Source organism: Rhincodon typus, chromosome 28 (genome assembly GCF_021869965.1).
Source record: "Rhincodon typus isolate 14 chromosome 28, sRhiTyp1.1, whole genome shotgun sequence".
NCBI lineage: Eukaryota > Metazoa > Chordata > Chondrichthyes > Orectolobiformes > Rhincodontidae > Rhincodon > Rhincodon typus.
The window spans coordinates 1,778,741-1,798,973 of NC_063359.1; the positions used below are offsets into that span (position 1 = coordinate 1,778,741).

Consider the following 20,233-nt stretch of genomic DNA (forward strand, 5'->3'; position numbering starts at 1 on the left):
CCTCAAAACTTTTAAGAAATATTTAGATGTGTACTTGAAATGCCAAGGCACACAAGGCTATGGGCCAAGTTTAGGAAAATGGGATTAGAATAGTTAGGTCGTTGTTTTTGACCACTTCAGGCTTGATAGACTGAAGGGCCTTTTTCTGTGGCATAGATCTCAATGACTCTTATGAGTATTTTGTTGGATACTGTTGGTAGAATTTTACCAAAGTTGGAGATGGGATGATTGGCAGGTAGGATGGTACAATTATGATATAAAGTCTTAGGCTAATAGCTCAAAGTCTTTCAGCCTCCTTTTGTATTTCCCAATGTTTGCCCATAAAGTCAGGAAACCTCATGAATGAAATATGGAGTCAATTAGGATATTTAAGAAACCAATAAAGAGCATCTGATGTTTGCAATGGTTCATTCCCAACAGTAGACAGCATGCGTGTCATGTGAGTAATACTGCCAAGTGAGGAATGCACAATTGTTAACAGGGGGTTATTGAAGGCTGAATTCATAATTGAAACAGTATGATGATGAAACAGGCATTCAATTGGTCAATCATAGTGAAAGACAAGCAATGTTGGTCCTTATTTTAAGGGGGTTGGAGTATAAGATTAGGGCTACTACAACTGTGTAAGGTGCTGGTAAGACCACATCTAGAGTACTGTGAACTGTTTTGGTCCCCTTATTTAGGGAATGTTATCATTTCATTGGAGGCGGTTCAGAGAACGTTCATTAGAATGATGCCTGGTATGGAGGAATTATCTTATGAGTAAAGGCTTAGCAGACTGGGACACTATTCACGAGTTTAGAAGAATGAAGAAATCTCATTCAATTGTACAGGATTCCTAAAGGCCTTTATACAGTAAAAGGTGAGAGAATGTTTCCCCTCTAGGGGGGAGTCTAGGAACAGAAGGCATAGTGTCAGAACAAAGGGGTATCAATTTAAGACTAAGATGAGGAGGAAATTCTCTCTGAGGATTGAGTTTTAGGAACTCCAGAGCTATGGGGGCAGAGTTCTTGTGTATATTTAAGACTGAGATAGATGGATTCTTGATCAGTTGGGGAATCAAAGGTTACAGAGAAAGAGCAGAAAAGCTATGATCCCATTCAATGGCACAGCAGGATTGAGTGACCTACACCTGTTCCTATTTTTAATAGTCACTGAAAATAACAAATCCTTGAATTAGGTAGTTTGCAGTTAGGTATTGTTTAATTCATTGAAACCAGTTGGAGAAATCAGACAAACTTCTGGTCTCTCAGAAAAGTTATGGACATCAGGTAGGAAGTGGAGTTGAGGCCATCAATGACCATAATGACAGCATACTTCAGGAATCATGGTCCATTCTTGCTCCCATTTCTTTTATGTATCTGCAAGTGTAGTATAATAGCGTGGGGACAGACAAATCATGCATTTGAAAAAGAACACTGCAGAGGATGAGCAACACAAGTTTGAGTTTCATTTATTGTTGTCACATGTACCAAGATCAAGTGAACAGTGTTGTTTTGAGTGCTATACAGGCAGACCATACCAAATAAAGTGCAGAATACAGGGTTATAGCTGCAGAGAGATCAAAATTAACATTTGAGAAGTCTGTTCAAAAGTCTGGTAACAGCAGGGAAGAAGTTTTTCTCATTCTGTCTGTATGAGTATTCAGTCTTCTGCCTGACATAAGAGGGCGGAAGACAGTATAACCGAGGCAGTGGCAAGTATAGATTCAGTTAATGAATGGAAAGTTGGTTTGCATGATGGACTGGGCTGTGTTCCCAAACTCTCTATTCTTGTAGTCTTGAGAAGAGTAATTGTCATACTATGCTGTGTTGCATCCAGACAGGATGCTTTCTATGGTGCAACTATGAAAATTGGTAAATGTCTTTGTGGACATGCTGAATTTCCTTAGTCTCCTGGGTAAGTAGAGGTGTTGTTGTGCTTTCTTGACTGTTGCATCAATGTGGGTAGACCTGAACAGATTGTTGGTGATTATCAATCCCAGAAACTTGACGGTCTCAACCATCTCCACCACTGATGGAGAAGGAACGTGTCCTCCACTCCACTCCCTGAAGTCAATGACCAGCTCCACATGTCTAGAATAGAATCTCTCTAGTCTGGAAACAGGCCCTGCAGCCCAACAAGTCCACACCAACTCTCCAAAGAGCACCGCACCCAGACTCTTTCCCCCACCCCCACCCCATTCCTGTAACCCCACATTTCCCATGGCTATTCCACCTAGCCCACACATCCCTGTACACTCTGGGTAATTTAGCATGGCCAATCCACCTAAGCTGCACATTTTTGGATTGTGGGAGGAAACTGGAACACCTGTAGGAAACTCACGCAGTCATGGGGAGGATGCGCAAACTCCACACGGACAGTCACCCGAGGCTGGAAGTGAACCTGCATCCCTGGAGCTATGAGGCAGCAGTGCTAATGACTGAGCCGCCATGCCGCCCAAGTCAATTTCAGCATTCCATCTTCAATGCAGAAAGCAAGGTCACATTTAAAAAATTAAAAAACAAAGTGTTCAAGCAAAATCTTTAATTATTATGGCATGATCCTTCCAATAGACCTCTATTACAAGAGATGCTGTTTTGATACAGGTCTTAGTGCGCAGACTGTTTACTCTGTTTGTATTTAAAGACAACGGACTTTGCATGAAAATCTTCCCCTGATATGTATACCTACCAATCTCTTGCATCACTGTTGTAAACATGTAAGTAAACACTGATTTCTACTAACTTGGTGCACTTTATAGGACAATAGCCCAAGAGGAGGCTACATTGTTGACCTGGAAAAGATATTTATATCGTAAAAATTACTTAGGGAGGCAATGATTTGCACCACCCAATTTTTAAGCTTCAAAGATCAAAACGTGGCTCTGCTCCATGATAAATTCAGTATGAATTCCTTTCAAACTTTGCACAACAAATCAATAATTTTCTAAATTTATATGAATATTATGTCAACAATATAAATTCTACAAAAATTAAGTTTAAATTGACATTGTTGTAGATCTATATATAACTAATTGCATTCAAATTTTCCCCTGCAAAATTCAAGTGATAAATAGCTTTTAAGTAGTTTCAAATTCATGCTTGATTAGATTAGAACATTTAGTGCTGTTCTGCCTATCATACGATTAGATTGTGCTTTGGGCATTTTCTTGATCTTGGCAACCCATGAAGGAATAAAATGGCAAGGCCATTATCCACACCTTGAACTAGCTTGCTAGGCATTTCAGAGAATAGTTGAGTCAACTACACTACTGCCTGGAATCACACAGGTCAGATCAGGTTAAATACAACATTTTCAGATGAGTTTTTATAATAAATCAATTATGGCTCATGATTAACATCCCTGAGAATACCATTAAAAATCAACTGAATTTAAATCCTATCAACTGCCAAGATGGAATTTAAACCCATATATCCATAGAATTAGTCTGGGCCACTAGATTACCAATTTGGCAACATTAGCACTATCTCAACTTAATTGTTTACACACTTAAGAACATTAGACTTGGAAAAAAAAAATCTGCTGTTATCTTCGGTTAAGATGCAGATGGTTTGAAGGATAATCAATGCAATAGAGAGTGGTGTATGTACTTAAAAAAAAATCAGGAACATGTTCTCTAAGAGATATCGAAGAGATTAAAAACAGTGCAAATTGCATCTAAAGTGTGGTATGAGGTGTATATGGCTGTGGCCTTAAGGCCAAAGGGTTTACTCACTCCTAAGCTAATCTATTTATGCACTATTGCAGGTAACTGGTATCAAACTAGTCAGACACATCTCCAAGTTTGTTATCATCTGTAAATGTTTATATTTTATTCTGAATATCCATGTCATTTTATATCAGAAAAAGCAGTGACTTGGCATTGACCCTTGGGCACAGCACTATTCACTACCATGCAGTTTGAAAATTATTTCTTGCAATTTACTACTTTGCCCTGGAATTAAGTTGACACTGACGCTTCCTATTAACACGAGCTTCCATTTTACTAACAAGCTACTTGATGAACTATTTTGCTGAACACTTCCTTAAAATTCAAACTGATCGCAATTCTGTCAGTACTATTCAGTTATTTCACCAAAATTCAATTAGGCAAACATGATTCCAACAAATCTCTGCAGACTCTCCTGAATCAACTCAAACCTGTCACATACTCTCCCTCCCTTGGCTGGTGAATTGGTACTCCACCTGCATCAGGTAGTGAGGGAACCAACAACAGGGAAAAACATGCTTGACCTCATCCTCACCAATCTGCTGATGCATCTGTCCATGACAGTATCATTAACAGTGACCATTGCATAGTCCTTGTGGGGAAAGTCATAGAATCCCTACACTGTGGAAACAGGCCCTTTGGCCCAACAAGTACACACCGACCCTCAGAGCATCCCACCCAGACCCATCACCCTATACCCCACCTAATCTACACATTCCTGGGCAATTTAGCATAGCCAATCCACCTAGCCTGCACCTCTTTGGACTGTGGGATGAAACCGGAGCACCCAGAGGAAACCCATGCAGACACGGGGAGAATGTGCAAACTCCACACAGGCAGTTACCCAAGGGTGGAATTGAAACTGGGTCCCTGGCACTGTGAGGCAACAATATGAACCACTGAGCCATTGTGCTGCCAAGTTCCGCCTTCATATTGAGAATAACGTCGATCATGTTGTGTGACACTATCACCATACTAAATGGGACAGACTTCGAACAAACCAAGCAACTTAAGACTGAGCATCCATGAAGTACTGTGGGCGATCAACAGCTGAATTGTTCTCCAGCACAATCTGCAACTTCATGGCCCAGCATATCCCCCACTCAACCATTACCACCAAGCCAGGGGATCAACCCCGGTTCAATGGAGAGTGCAGAAGGGTATGCCAGGAACAGCACCAGGCGTACCTGAAGATGTCAACCTGGTGAAGCTACCAAATAGGACAACTTGCATGCCAAACAGCATATACAGAAAATGATAGACAGAGCTAAGTGATCCCAAAATCAGCGGATCAGATCTAAGCTCTGCATTCCTGCCACATCCAGTCATGAATGGTGGTGGATGATTCAACAGACTGGAGAAGGAGGCTCCACAAATATCCCCATCCTCAATGATGGAAAAGCCCAGCACATCAGAGCAAAAAATAAGGCTGAAGCATTCACAGCAATTTTCAGGCCGAAGTGCTGAGCGAATGATCCATCTCGGCCTCCTCCAGTGGTACCCAGCATTACAGATACCAGTATTCAACCAATTTGATTCACTCCACGTGATATCAAGAGACAGTTGGAAGAACTGGATACTGCAAAGGCTATGGGCCCTGTCGAGGCCCAACAATATTCTGGCAATAGTATTTGTGCTCCAGAACTTGCCACTCCCTTAGCCAAACTATTCCACTACAGTTACAACACTGGCATTTACTTGACAATGTAGAAAATTGTCCCAAGCATGTCCTGTACATACAAAGCAGGACAAATCCAACATAGCCAATTACTGCCCTACTAGTCTACCCTCCATCAGTAAAGTGAAGGAAGATGTCATCAGTGCTATCAAGCAGGATGTGCTCAGTAATAACCTGCCCAGTGATACCCAATTTGGGATCCACCAGGGCCACTCAGCTCCTGACCGCATTACAGCCTTGGTTCAAACATGGACTAAAGAGGTTAATTCCAGAGGTGAAGCGAGAGTGGCGGCCCTTGATATCAGGCTGCATTCAACTGAGTGTGGCATCAAGGAATCCTAACAAAACTGGAATCCATGAGTATTGGGAGCAAGCTCTCCTTTGGTTGGAGTCATATCTGGCATATAGGAAGATGGTCGTGGTTGTTGGAGGTCAATCATCCCAGCTCCAGGACATCTCTACAGGAGTTCCTCAGAGTACTGTCCTCAGCCCAACCATCTGCAGCTGCTTTAATGACCTTCATTCCATCATTAGGTCAGAAGAGGGGATGTTTGCTGATGATGTTCAGCACCATTTGTGACTCCTCAGATACTTAGAACAGTCCGTGTTCAAACGCAACAAGATCTGGACAATAACAAAAGTTGCTGGAAATGCTCAGCAGGTCTGGCAGCATCTGTGAAGGAAAAATCAGAGTCTGGTGACCCTTCTTCAGAACTGATGGTAGCTAGGAGAATGTTGGTTTATATGCAGAAAATAAGGAGGGGAATGGGGTAGGGAGTGAACGATAGGATAAAGAATAGAGCCCAAAGGGAGAGAAGAGCAGTTGGATAGACAAAAGAGTTGATAACAATCTGGCTAAGAGGGTGAATAGCTGTTAAATAGGGACTGTTAGTGACTGTGTCTTGTGGCAGAAATGGCATCTGATGATCATCTGAATGTGGGTGCTGGTGGGATGATAGGAAAGGACAATGGGAACCCTATCGCTGTTGCGGGAGAGAAGAGAGGGGGTGAGGGCAGAAGTGCGGGAGATGGGTTGGACTCTGTTGAGGGCCCTGTCAACAATGGTGCTGGAGAATCCTTGGTTGAGGAAGGTGGACGTTTCAGAGACTCCATTGTCGAAGTTGGCCGCATCTGAACATATGCGATGAAGATGGAAGAACTGAAAGAATAGGATGGAGTCTCCACAGTAAACAGGGTATGAGGATGTATAGTCCAGGTACCTGTGGGAGTCAGTGGGTTTATAGTGGATATTAGTGGCCAGTCTACTCCCAGAAGTGGAAAAAGAGATGTCAAGGAATAGAAGGGAAGAGCCAGAAATAGAACAAGTGAAAGTGAGGGCAGGGAGGAAATTGGAAGTGAAATTGATGAACTTTTCCAATTCCAGATGACAGGGAAGAAACACCAATGATATCATTGATATATCAGTGAAAGAGTTGTGGGTGGGGCCGGGTAGGGCTGGAATAAGGAATGTTCCATGTACCCCATGAAGAGACGGCCATAACTGGTATCCATGGCCAACCCTTTGACCTGAAGAAAATGAGAGGAGTTAAAAAAGAAGTTGTTGAGGGTGAGGACGAGCTCAGCCAAGCTGTGGAGGCTGGTGGTGGGTGGGGATGGTTCAGGCCTTTGCTCCAGGAAGAAACGGAGAGCCCTAAGACTATCCTGGTGGGGAATGGGTGTGTAAAAGCAGTCACCAGATTTCTGCACTGAACATGAAAGTATGGTAATCAGGAAATGGTTTTCTAACTAAGAACTCTCCACCTGAAACTCTACTCTGTCCCCTCTTACACAGATAATCAGAGAACATACCAGTCGACCACAGGATTGTATAAGCCAATTTATCTTTTCTCTTTTAGTTTCTTTGTTGATGTTAGGTTGTTTGCACACTGAGAATTCATTGTTTCTTTGTCATTAAACGTATTTAATCCCTCGTTTTGATGCTGTTTGTGAGCTACGTGGTTGTCTGTAGCACTGTCGCATACAAGCAATGGTCACCAGGCCAGAAGCCAATTAGAAGTTAGTTGCTCAGCAGTTTTCTGTCTTCAGAACCAATTGGCTCTGTTGTTCTACCTCTGCTCTCATTATATACAACATAACGTGTTCCTAGAATAATGTGTTCCAGTAAACATGATTTTTAAAGCCACAGCCACCTCTTTGGTTTAACAATGTCATTCCTTTTCTAGTTTACAGTCAAAAATGAAGAAAGTAAAGTGGTCTTTACGATCATTTCTGAACTGACTTGGCTATAGTTATTAGGAAAACCTTGCATGTGTCTTTGAACAAAAACACAATTTCCAGTTCCCTGACACAATTCCTCCTCCCTTACCCTCCTTAACAATGAGATTATGTTACATTATGACAAGCTCTTCCAATACCTCCACTTACCTTAGGAAGTTTGGGTTGGAGGGTTCTTGAAATTAAGTTCTCCTTTACACCAAGGATCTGAAGTGGACAGTGCTGCATGCAGCAGTACCATGCAATAAACATTGAAGTAGGTTAATGGGATGCCAGGCCACATCTGTTTTTTTTGAATGTTTTCATTGCAGCTCACTTGTCTTCTGGTTGCACTTCAATCCGCTCCACATTCTAATAAGCTGGGCAAAGTGGCGAATCAACAAGTCCAGGCAGTGGACCATGAAGCATCCAACTGTTTATCATTCCTCTGTGATTACACCCACAAAGAGGGAGCATATGGAGTCCAATGGCACAAGAGGACTTTAGGGGCTGGTGACATTTTGATAATTTTATTGAGTTTCTGCTGACCCGGTTTTTAAATTTCAGTGCCCCACCAGGAGCTGTGAAACCTGTTTTACACTAATTGTGAAAATGCAAAAGGCTGGAAGATAAACCATCCAGATTAGACCACTTTATTCACATGAAGTTTGGCCTAACACTTTCCAGTATGGCCTGCTTATTAAGTTTTCATTCCCATACTTCTTCATCTTCATCTCTATCTACAAAGTACTCAAAGTTACCCATCCTTGACCTATGCCTCCAAGTGTACATTACCCTGTTCTTTTTCCCTATAAGCTCCATCCTGTATTTATATGTGGAGAGATTTCTGGGGTTCCTTTTTGCTTACCATTCTATTTACATTATTTTCTGGGCTCATTCTGTTCCTCAATTCTGCTTGCAAATTGTTTTTATTGGCTTGATTCTCAGTTCAAAAAAACTCACCTGGTATCATATGTTAGCATTTTTCAGTTCATCATCTCTATCTTCCCAACCAGCCAAGGAGCCCTAGCTTCGGTTGCTCTACTTTTCCAATTGTTGGAATGTACCTGGGCTATCTCCTTAAAGGTCATCCTTTCTTACAGATTTTCCTCTCAATGTTGGGTTTTGTTACATCTTGGCTAGATTCCCTCATCCCATTGAAGTTAGCCCTCTTACAATTTGGAACTTCTACTTTAGACTGTTCTTTGCTTTTCTTGATTACTAATCTTAACTTTATGACACAATAACCAATTACCCAAATACTCAAAACTATTCTTAGACATTCTTCCTTTAGAACAAAAACTCATTCCACTACTTGATACTTCAATCAGTCTTTCCAAAGACTATCTCGTTCCAAGTGCTTTTCTTCTTCCTGCAACTTCTAAATTTTCAAAACCAAACACAGTTAATTCACCAATACTGCTTTCTTGTGACTAGTTGAAGCCCCTAGTCTTTTCAAATATAATGGTGAGTTGCTATGTGAGCCTTCACCTAGGTTTCAAACTAAAAATTAAACCATTTATTGGTTGTAGATATTTTCAATCAACTGTTCAGGTATATCATCACATGCCAGGAGCCCTCTTGTGGTGTACTGGTAGTTTCCCTATCCCTGAATTGGGAGACCCAGATTCACATCAGAAATATGTAATAACATCTCTGAACAGATGGATTGGAAAAATAGGTTAAATTTGAAACAAAAAATCACACACCTCTGCAGCAGATAGGACTTGAACCCAAGCCTCTGGCTCAAAAGATAGAAAAAGTATCACTGCGCCACAACAGCCTTTCATCTACTGGTTGCAATGGTGTTACCATAACAAGCAGCAGCTGAATGTTATTTAGCAAAATGATTTCTTATTGATTGGATCAACTAATAGCAATCTCACTTGTACGTGATATAATTCCACAACGTACAACTCCACGATCTTTTGTCTGCTTTACATGCTCTAAATCGAAAACACAGAAGGAAAACATTTAAATTACTATCAACAATTTTTATTCAAAACCAGTAGTTTAAAAAAATCAAAATACAAAACCACAGAACGGGGAAAATAGACAAACTTCAGAAACAGGTCTTAATGTAACAAAGAAAACATGTTTAGAAGTTCATAATATACAACTCTATTTATTTATGCAGCCTCTTCCTCACCCTCTTCCTCAAATTCACCTTCATCTCCAACTGTAGCATCCTGATATTGCTGGTACTCAGAAACCAGGTCATTCATGTTACTCTCAGCCTCAGTAAACTCCATCTCATCCATGCCCTCACCAGTGTACCAATGCAAGAAGGCTTTCCGCCGGAACATAGCAGTAAACTGCTCAGAGATGCGTTTAAACAGCTCCTGGATAGCTGTACTGTTGCCAATAAAGGTGGCAGACATCTTGAGGCCTCTAGGCGGGATGTCACAAACAGCTGTCTTAACATTATTGGGAATCCATTCAACAAAATATGTGCTATTTTTGTTCTGGACATTCAACATTTGTTCATCCACCTCTTTCATGGACATCCGGCCTCGGAAAATGGCAGCAACAGTCAGGTAGCGGCCATGCCGAGGGTCACAAGCTGCCATCATGTTCTTGGCATCAAACATCTGTTGGGTAAGCTCAGGTACTGAGAGGGCACGGTACTGCTGGCTGCCACGGCTGGTCAGAGGAGCAAAACCTGTCATGAAGAAATGCAGTCGGGGGAAAGGCACCATATTCACTGCTAGTTTACGCAGGTCAGCGTTGAGCTGACCAGGAAAGCGCAGACAGGTTGTTACACCACTCATAGTGGCTGACATCAGGTGGTTCAAATCACCATAAGTTGGCGTTGTCAGTTTAAGGGTATGGAAACAGATGTCATATAGAGCCTCATTGTCAATACAGAATGTTTCATCAGTGTTCTCCACAAGCTGATGGACAGACAAGGTGGCATTATAAGGTTCTACAACTGTGTCTGACACTTTTGGTGAAGGCACAACACTGAAAGTATTCATGATTCTGTCAGGATATTCTTCGCGGATTTTACTGATAAGGAGTGTACCCATGCCAGAACCAGTACCACCACCCAATGAATGGGTAAGCTGGAATCCCTGGAGGCAATCACACCCCTCAGCCTCCTTTCTCACCACATCCAGAACAGAGTCAATTAATTCAGCTCCATCAGTGTAATGTCCTTTGGCCCAATTGTTACCAGCACCACTTTGTCCTGTAAGAAATAAGAGCAAGATAAATTTCTGTCTCTGAATACAGTACATTAACACACCAAAACAATCTCTTACATTGCTAGATAACATAAAACTCCATCCATACAATATGTTCTACTTAAGGTTACCTAGTTTCAGGCAATCACTGTAAGATTAATTACTTTAAACACCTCCATTGGAAATTAGCATTTTTATTAACGGGTACCTATAGGACTAAGAGTGTGCCAATTGATTAAATATTCCGGTTGATCAAGAAGTCCACATAATCAATGTAAAAACTCACACTAAATAATAGAAACATAACGCAGGGTGTATACACATCACTGTTATACTTTATTTACAGCATAAATCATTTTAATTATGTAATTTTAACTCAAACAAAACCTATCAACAGAGAGAGTAGGAACTGCCGATGCTGGAAAATCTGAGATAACAAGGTGTAGAGCTGGATGAACACAGCAGGCCAAGCAGCATCAGAGGAACAGGAAAGCTGACGTTTTGGGTCTGGACCCTTCTTCTGAAATGGGAGAGGGGAAGGGGATTCTGAAATAAAGAGAGAGGGGGAGAGGCGGATGGAAGGTGGATAAAGGAGCAGATAGGTGGAGAGGAGACGGACAGGTCAAGGACGCAGGAATGGAGCCAGTGCAGAGGGCCTAAAGGCCCTCCGCTTCTTCCTCTCCCGCAGGCCCGACCAGTCCCCCTCCACTGACACCCTTATCTGCTTAGCCGAACTCGTCCTCACCCTTAACAACTTCTTCAACTCCTCCCACTTCCTACAACAAAGGGGGTGGCCATGGGTACCCGCATGGGCCCAAGCTATGCCTGCGTCTTTGTAGGATACGTGGAACAGTCCCTCTTCCACAGCCACACTGGCCCCATCCCCCACCTCTTCCTCCGTTATATCAATGACTGTATCGGCACTGCCTCGTGCTCCCACGAGGAGCTCGAACAGTTCATCCACTTCACTAACACCTTCCACCCCAACCTTAAGTTCACTTGGACCATCTCCGATACCTCTCTCTCCTTCGTGGACATCTCTGTTTCCACCTTTGGCAACCACCTGGAAACCGATACCTATTTCAAGCCTACCGACTCCCACAGTTACCTAGAATACACCTCCTCTCACCCACCTTCTTGCAAGAATGCCAGCCCCTATTCCCAATTCCTTTGCCTCCGCCGCATCTGCTCCCGAGATGAGGCATTCCACTTCCGGACATCCCAGATGATCTCGTTTTTCAAGGACTGCAACTTCCCCTCTAGTGGTCGAAAATGCCCTCAACCGTATCTCTCACGTTTCCCGCAACTCATCCCTCACAACCCCTCCCCTCAATAACAACAAAAACAGAATCCCCGTCATCCTCACTTACCACCCCACCAACTTCCAGATTCAACGCATCATCTTCCACCACTTCCCTATCCCAGGCCCCAAGAAAACCTTCCACATTAAACAGATGTTCACCTGCACATCTGCTAATGTGGTATATTGTAGCCGCTGTTATGTGGCCTCCTCTACATTGGGGAAACTAAGCGGAGGCTTGGAGACCGCTTTGTGGAACACCTACGCTCAGTTCGTGACAAACGACTGCACCTCCCAGTCATGAACCACTTCAACTCCCCCTCCTACTCCTTGGACGACATGTCCATCCTGGGCCTCCTCCAGTGCCACAATGATGCCACCCAAAGGTTGCAGGAACAGCACTTCATATTTCGCTTGGGAACCCTGCAGCCCAATGGTCTCAATGTGGACTTCACAAGCTTCAAAATCTCCCCAGCTCCGACCTCATCCCAAAACTAGCCCAGCTTGTCCCCGCCTCCTTGACCTGTCCGTCTTTTCTCCCTATCCGCTCCTCCCACCTCACTGACCAACCCCCACCTCCACCTCCTACCTACCAGCCTCATCCCTGTCTACTTGACCTGTCTGTCTTCCCTTGACTGACCAACCCCCATCCTAATTCCCCACCTACACTCACCTTTACTGGCTCCATCCCCGCCTCCTTTACCTGTTCCGTCTCCTCTCCACCTATCTGCTCCTTTATCCACCTTCCATCCGCCTCCCCCCACCCTACCTCTCTATTTATTTCAGAATCCTCTTCGCCTCCCCCATTTCTGAAGAAGGGTCCAGACCCGAAACGTCAGCTTTCCTGCTCCTCTGATGCTGCTTGGCCTGCTGTGTTCATCCAGCTCTACACCTTGTTATCTCTATCAACAGAGAGGCTTCTCACTCACACCTTCAACTTAGTATTCAGAGATCACAATAATACACTAAACTTCCAATATTTCAGATACATAAGTTTTACCAGTCTATCAAGACTGCCATTGAGTATAGGAGTTGTGACACCATGTTGTGGTTGTACAGGACATCAGTGAGGCCACTTTTGGACTACTGTATACAGTTCTGGTCGCCTGGCTGTAGGAAGGATATTATTAAATTGGAGAGAGCTCAGAAAAGATTTATACCGTTGCTGGGACTGCAGGGTTTGAGTTATAAACAGAGGCTGGGTTGGCTGGGACGTTTTTTCACCGGACACGAGGTTTAGGGGTGATCTTGTCGATGTTTGTAAGATCATGAGGGCCATAGCTAAGGTAAATAGCAAAGGTCTTTTCCCTAGGTTAGGGGAGTTCAAAATTAAAAGATGCTTTAAGGTAAGAGAAGGATTTAAAAGGGACCTAAGGGGCAAGTTATTTCTCAGAGGATGGTTTGCATGTAGAATTAACTGCCAGAGGAAGTGGTAGATGAGGTACAGTTGCAATTTGGACAAGTAAATGAATAGGACAGGTTTGGGTGGATATGGGCCAAATGCAGGCAAGCAGTACTAGTTTGGTCGTGGAAAACTTGGTCAGCATAAGTGAGTTGGACTGAAGGGTCGGTTTCTGTACTGTATGACTCAATATGGTACTGCGTAAAACAAAGTTTTCCATAGCAGTATTTCCCCTTAAGACTATTGTCAATTGGAAAAACAAATTAAAAGCTTTAACAATCAAAGAGAAGAGCTTACTAATTTGCAAAACTAAGAGAGATGGAAGCAAACTGGCAAGATAAAATGTAACTAATAAACAAGTTAGGGAAAATTCTAGTTAATTTCAAACAAAATTAACAAGAAACTTGCTGTAATCATCACATATTTGGGAAGAAGACTGTAAAAATTAAATCTTCCCAAAGGACCATGTAATTTTCATAAAATTTGGTCATGCTCCACTCTTGTCATTTCCCTCATGAATACAGCAGAAAGCAATCTGGCCAGCAAAGGTTACTGTTGCTTTGCTTAGAAAAATTCAGCAGTTTTTGTAAAGTCTCCTGTTAATTACCCACCGATCAAGAAAAACTGGATAGCCGTCTGAACAAATAAGTTTTCAAAATTAATCATCCTGTAACAATTAATGTCATTCAGCTTCAGGTTGTCAATTTCATAAAATCTTTACCTACCAAACACAAAGTTATCTGGTCTGAAAATTTGCCCAAAGGGTCCTGAGCGAACAGAATCCATAGTACCAGGCTCCAAATCCATAAGAATTGCTCGGGGTACATATTTACCACCTAGTTAAAATTAGTAAGATAAAAGACATTTTAATGCTCATAACATAAGCAAATTATGACCAATTATTTTAAACTAGTTAATACCTGTAGCCTCGTTATAATACACATTGATCCTTTCCAGCTGCAGATCACTGTCTCCATGGTAGGCTCCAGTGGGATCAATGCCATGCTCATCGCTGATGACTTCCCAGAACTAAAATAAAATGTAGCCTTATTAATACAACCATCAAGTCATAAGAATAAATAATTAGAAGTAGGTAATTCAGTCTTTGATTCTGTTCCCTAAAAGCTCAAAAACAATTCCACATCTTTATCACACAGTGCAATATCCACATTGCTATGATAGTAGACACTGATCCTTAGATATTTGTGATGGTATGTTCCAAGTGACATAAAAGGCATCAATCTTAGTTAACGCCTTTGTGATAAACTTTACTAATTTTCCCTTTTGGAGAAACTTGTTTAATTCAGAGATCAAACTTGGGGATGATAACTTTGGGGACCACAAAATGTCAGAATAAAAAGACTTTTCACCAGTCTGGTTTATTTTACTCAATCACAGCAGATAATACCAGATATTAATGTGTCAGACCAAAACCAGTTACTCATTAGATGAAATGGCTAAAGAACAGTAGGATGTGGTGTACAAATGGGTGTTGATAATCTGGATCTAAATATGATCCTCTCTTATCTGGGCATGGTTAAAGTGTGCCTGTGATGGGAACCATGTTAACCTAGATTGGATGAAATGTTCCATGTTTTACACCACCCAGTAACTACACTGTCAAAACTATAAACAATTCATTTGTCTACAGCATAGGTCCATCTAATCCCACCAAGTAAATAAATTACAGCTCCAGTTCTTGAGGAACTCTCAACCAACAGCATCACCTGCAATATTCCAATTCTTGCAAAGTGGATCAAAATGCAATATGTCATGTCATGGACAGAACATGGCAGCAATGAGATCGTTACCCAAAGGTCACATTGGTATTATCAATCACTCTCAAATGTAGAAACAGACTTGCCCATGAAGTTCCGACAATTCAGGTCATCAACCTAAACAAAAAGGATGTTTCTTTTGGAAGGTACAAAAGAAACTGCTGAAAAATCACAGCAGGTCTGGCAGCAGCTAAGAAGAGAAATCAGAGTTAACGTTTTGGGTCCAGTGACCCTCCATCAGAACTTTCTTTTGGAAGATGCCTTTTATAACACGGTGTCAAGTGGTCTCATAATTTTGCATCTTAGATCAAAATATTATCAATTAATTATTTGCCACACATGTAAAATGAATTTTGCTGCTAGACAGACTGTTCTCTAAATGAGTTAAAACATGGATTGCAAAATGCTTCTGCTCACATGATGGCATTTGTACCTCAGAGCCCTCTTTGGGCAATGTTGTTTTTCAAGTGATGATTAATTACAGTGCCACTTATCTTGGCAGTGTTGATAAATTGGCCCTTTTCTTTTGAGCTTGTGTATAGATTTACTAGAATGGTGCTAAAGATTCAAGTCTTTGATTGTGCAGGAAAATTGAAATTCTTACCCTGGGAGCAGAAAAAGGTGTGATGTTCAAAACTGTTAAAGATTTGATTCAGTAAATTGAGAGAATTTATTACCAGGGTTAGTTTTTTTTTTAAATACAAAGAGCTGTGATTTGAAATGCGATGCCCAACAGGGGTGTATAAACCAATTAATGATGTCTTCTGAAAGAAAAACAGAAGTTGCTGGAAAAGCTCAGCAGGTCTGGCAGCAATTGTGAAGAGAAATCAGAGTTAATGTTTTGGGTCCAGTCTGAGGAAGGGTCACTGGACCCAAAACGTTCTCTGGTTTCTCTTCACAGATGTTGCCATACCTGCTGAGCTTTTCCAGCAACTTCTGTTTTTGTTTCTGATTTACAGCATATGTTCTTTTGGTTTTTATGTCCTCTGAGAGAATGGGATAGATATTTCAAAGAGAAAACCATGCATGTTTATGGACAAACAGCAGGAAGTGGTTTCAGTGGCCAGATTTGGAAGGATTGTTTGGGCCCTCAGAAGGAGCTGAGATGTAGGGCAGGTTTAGCACCTCCATCAGTTGCAGGGAACACTATTGGGTGTGGTGGAGGCATTGTTGGGGAGTTTGGAGCTGACAAGGGAGTCGCGGGGTGAATGGTTCTTGTGGAAAGCAGTGGGGAGGGAAATATCTTTTTGGTGGTGGGCTCTGATTGTAGGTGGCAGAAATGTCAAAAGGATGATGCGTTGTATTCGGAGGTCGGTGGCGTGGTATATGAGGACTAAGCCTGATTATCCTAATGATCCTCAATGCCCAGTTTTCACTCTGGTTATCAAATATTTCTACCTTCATCTGTCTGCATGGCTCCTTCCAATCTTTATAACCAAAATTCAGCATTTCTGACACCAGCCTCCAAAGCATAACTCATTACTTGCAGTCTCTCAGCTCCCATTTCCCGCAAAGACTCCATCACTCCTAAGAATGTAAGAAATAGAAGTTGGCCCTTTGATCCCTGCTCTACCATTCAATAAGATCATGGCTGATCTGATTATATCCTTAATTCCTTTTCTGGCCCTGCTTTAAATCCCTCAACTAAAATCTGTTTAAATCAGCTGTCAATAGATTCAATGACCCATTCTCCACTTGTTCTGTGGAAGAGAATGCCAAACACTAATGACTCCAAGACGAAATTCCTTTTCGTTGCCACTTTAAATGAAACAGCCCCTATTCTTGAATGTGTCCCCTTGTTCTTGATTTACCCACAGTGTGAAACGTCCTTTCAATATTCACCCTGTCATGACCCCTCAGAATTTTAAGTTTCAATAAGATCAACTCTCATTTATCTAAACTCCAATGAACATAGGCCTGACTTGTTCAATATTTCCTTGTAAAACAAACTCCTATTCAAGAGATCAGCCCACTGAAAATGCTTAGGAAAACTGTATGTTGTACTTCAGTGTTTGCAGTTGTATTACAACCTCCCTATTTTCATACTTCTTTCCCATTGCAATAAAAAATTAACATTCCACCTACCTTTGTAATTACCTGCTGACCTGCATGATTTCAGGTACAAGGACACTTGGGTCCTAGTGAACTACAGCATCCTCCACTCTCTCCCCTCCCAACTGATTTTGCTTTTCCATTTTTCCTGCCAAAGCCAACGACTTCAACATCTCGTTTATAGTCCATCTGCCAAATTTCACCTAACTGCAGTGTTTGTCCTCAACTTGCTTTCCAACCTCTCCATCAAAAGCAAATTTGGCTATAACAGTTGATCCTTTCATGTACACCATTAATATAGCTCTTTAAGTAACTGGGGCTCCAGCACAGATCCCAGTCTCATTCCATGTTGAAATGGAACCATTTGTACCAAACTATTTCCTGTTAGCCTGTCCTTGTTATATGCTAACACACCAAAATCATGTGGAAATCTTGCCTGGCTGTTTACTGAAGACCTTTTGAGGATCCAAATTCTTTTCACACACCGTTTTTCCTTCAGCTCTCTAGCTTGTGACATACCCAAATGGCATCTAATACAATTGGCAGGTATGATTTCCCTTTCACAAGGAAAAATTCTAAACTTCCTATTGAATAACTGATTATTGCATTTTGCCCAATTTTACACATTGGTCTAACTGGCCTATAGTTTTCTGCTTTCTTTTTTGGAAAAAAGTATGATTTTTGCTATCTGTCAGGACCTTTCCAGAATTTACATTACTTTGGAGTATTGCAAGCAATGTATCCATGATCTGCGCAAACACTTCATTTAGACATTAGGAGGACCCCCCTCAGGTCCAGGGAACTTGTCAACCAATTGTGAAGATTGATGCACTCAATCTCTGTCCTTTTCTCATTGAATCCCCAGTCTTTGCCTCTAAGTGACCAAGTGACTTTAACCACTCATTGTTTCTAAAAACATTTACCATGTTTTATTATTTCATGCTAAGCTTTTAATCTTTGCTTCTGGTTATTCATTTTTGAATATCAGTGACTTGCTGTCCAGCAGCAATCACAGGAACACATGTCTCTAATGTCAACAATTCCATTTGAACTGACTTATGATCTTTATAGTCCATGTGGAGAACAGAACAGGTCAAAAAAAAAAGTTAAAAGTTGAGCTTTAGTTGTAGCAAGAGACATGTTCCACTAATTGATTTTATTTTGAATGAAATGAGAATGATAATAATTTTCCAAAAGTTATCAAAATGATAACCTTCAATCACATCAGCTGACTAGACTAAAGGTTCAACTATGAGAACAATACTTATAGGATCTGAAGATAACTCAAGATAGAGCTACCTTTAGGCATCAAATGTGGGAAGGGTTACATCAGACATTCCAGCTTTCTGTTGACACGGACCTAAATTATAACCTTTGAAACAGAGGCCTACAGTGAGCCAGGCCAGTAATCTGAAGGGTTATTGGATCCCGAAATGTTAACCGATTTCTTTCTGCAGGCGCTGCCAGACCTGTTGAGGTTTTCCAGCAGTTTCTTTTTGTTTGCGTATATCGATCCAAGCCCCTGTCGCCTGGTGATCAAGAATCAAGTACTGCTTGACGCAAGTCTAATTGGCAACACTTTATCGTCTGTAAAAAGGGGTAATGTGAAGCTGTTATCGTTGTTCGGTTCCATGTCGTTCTGAAGGTACAGGACGTGGTGAAGAGCTCCACGTGCACATCGAGCGGGAGCTGAAGGCGCACCACGTGATGCAAGGGGCGCACGAGGTCATTAATACGTCACCTCAACCTCGCGCCCATCTACATGCGGCGCCCACCTTCGCGCGCTTTCCAACGGCCAGCGCCTCAAATTCAACCGTCACCCGGACCGATCCCCAACCCTAACACCGAAACCACCTCCCCCACCCCACCCAAAACAGGGGAGCATCAACCGCATAGGCGGCGCCTCAAACCACCGAAATCCCCTCAAAAAAAAGGAAGTTATCGCCTAAACCTAAAACCTCTGCTCCCGACCTATTCAAAAACGGTACAGTCGCCCGATGTCTCGGGCAACTGCCCCGTTTGACGGCGCCTCGCGCACTCTCCGAATAGCCCAATGCGGGTTACCACACCCCATCGCCGATACCGCATTAACGGAAAACAGCGAATTTGGGTGGCTAATTCTCCCCGCTTCGAGTACGACGCCGTGTGCGGACTACTCAGAGACTCTCTGGATACTTCGCCTTCCTATCCCTTCACTGCCTGCGTGACTCTGGAACAGACCTTGGCTCCGATCTGGTTGCCACATTGGCCTGCCTGAAGGTGCACGATTTCTCGCATCGTCCTACTGCCAACTAAAACGTGCTAAGTTGCAGGAAACGATAAACAGTCAACAGCAGTTTGCGCTGCTCTTTTATAGAGTGCCTGCGTCACCGCCCCACCCACTATTGGACAGCTTGAACTTTCAACAATCCTATTGGTCTATCCCGATGTTTATCAAATAGAGCGGCTAGCTCCTCTTATAGGCTCACGTATATTCTGGCCTTTGATTGGTTCCCTCTTGGCTGAAGGGGCGCGGTCATGGCCCACCCACGTGTCGCAGGAGGCGCGAGGCCAGCTGGTCACGTGCTTGGGTAAAGCGGTTTTTGTGGGACTGCCTGTTAATGGAAAGTGTTTGTGTTGCATGTACAAGGTTCGGAGCTGCGAGTCTGAAATTAAAAACTTAATAATGTTGGAAAGAGCTACTTGCATTTGCGGAGAGCTAAAGGGATTTCATTTTAAATGTTCAGGTGCTGCAGGTTGGTCTCTCAGGATGTGGTATAGCATTAGTAGAGGAACAACCTCTTGAGGAGTTGATATCCACATTTCTTAGGGCCAAGTAAGCATTAGGGGCCGTACCAACGGCTATATGACAGAATCTCGATTCCAGTATTAAAATAACTCTCCAAATACGCAACCTGAAACAGTTGGAGATG

The 20,233-nt window shown here is 42.3% G+C and overlaps 1 protein-coding gene across 1 annotated transcript; it reads right to left on the bottom strand.

Moving 5' to 3' along the window:
- Positions 1 to 9,650: 9,650 nt before the first annotated feature.
- LOC109931240 (tubulin beta-4B chain-like) lies at positions 9,651 to 19,622 on the bottom strand. Its single transcript, XM_048613607.1, has 4 exons — positions 19,542 to 19,622; positions 14,412 to 14,520; positions 14,217 to 14,327; positions 9,651 to 10,794 (listed from the first exon to the last, which is right to left on the bottom strand). Exons 1-4 carry the CDS (start codon positions 19,596 to 19,598, stop codon positions 9,734 to 9,736), a joined length of 1,338 nt encoding a protein of 445 aa, XP_048469564.1. The 5' UTR covers positions 19,599 to 19,622; the 3' UTR covers positions 9,651 to 9,733.
- Positions 19,623 to 20,233: the final 611 nt, after the last annotated feature.

What these genes read in the sequence shown, in the direction of transcription:
- LOC109931240 (XM_048613607.1), bottom strand. Translation starts at nt 19,598, where the DNA reads ATGCGAGAAATCGTGCACCTTCAGGCAGGCCAATGTGGCAACCAGATC. An exon ending in GTATTATAACGAGGCTACAG is followed by an intron (nt 14,328 to 14,411) that starts GTATTAACTAGT and finishes AATTTTAACTAG; the next exon opens with GTGGTAAATATGTACCCCGA. An exon ending in ACCAGATAACTTTGTGTTTG is followed by an intron (nt 10,795 to 14,216) that starts GTAGGTAAAGAT and finishes TATTTCTTACAG; the next exon opens with GACAAAGTGGTGCTGGTAAC.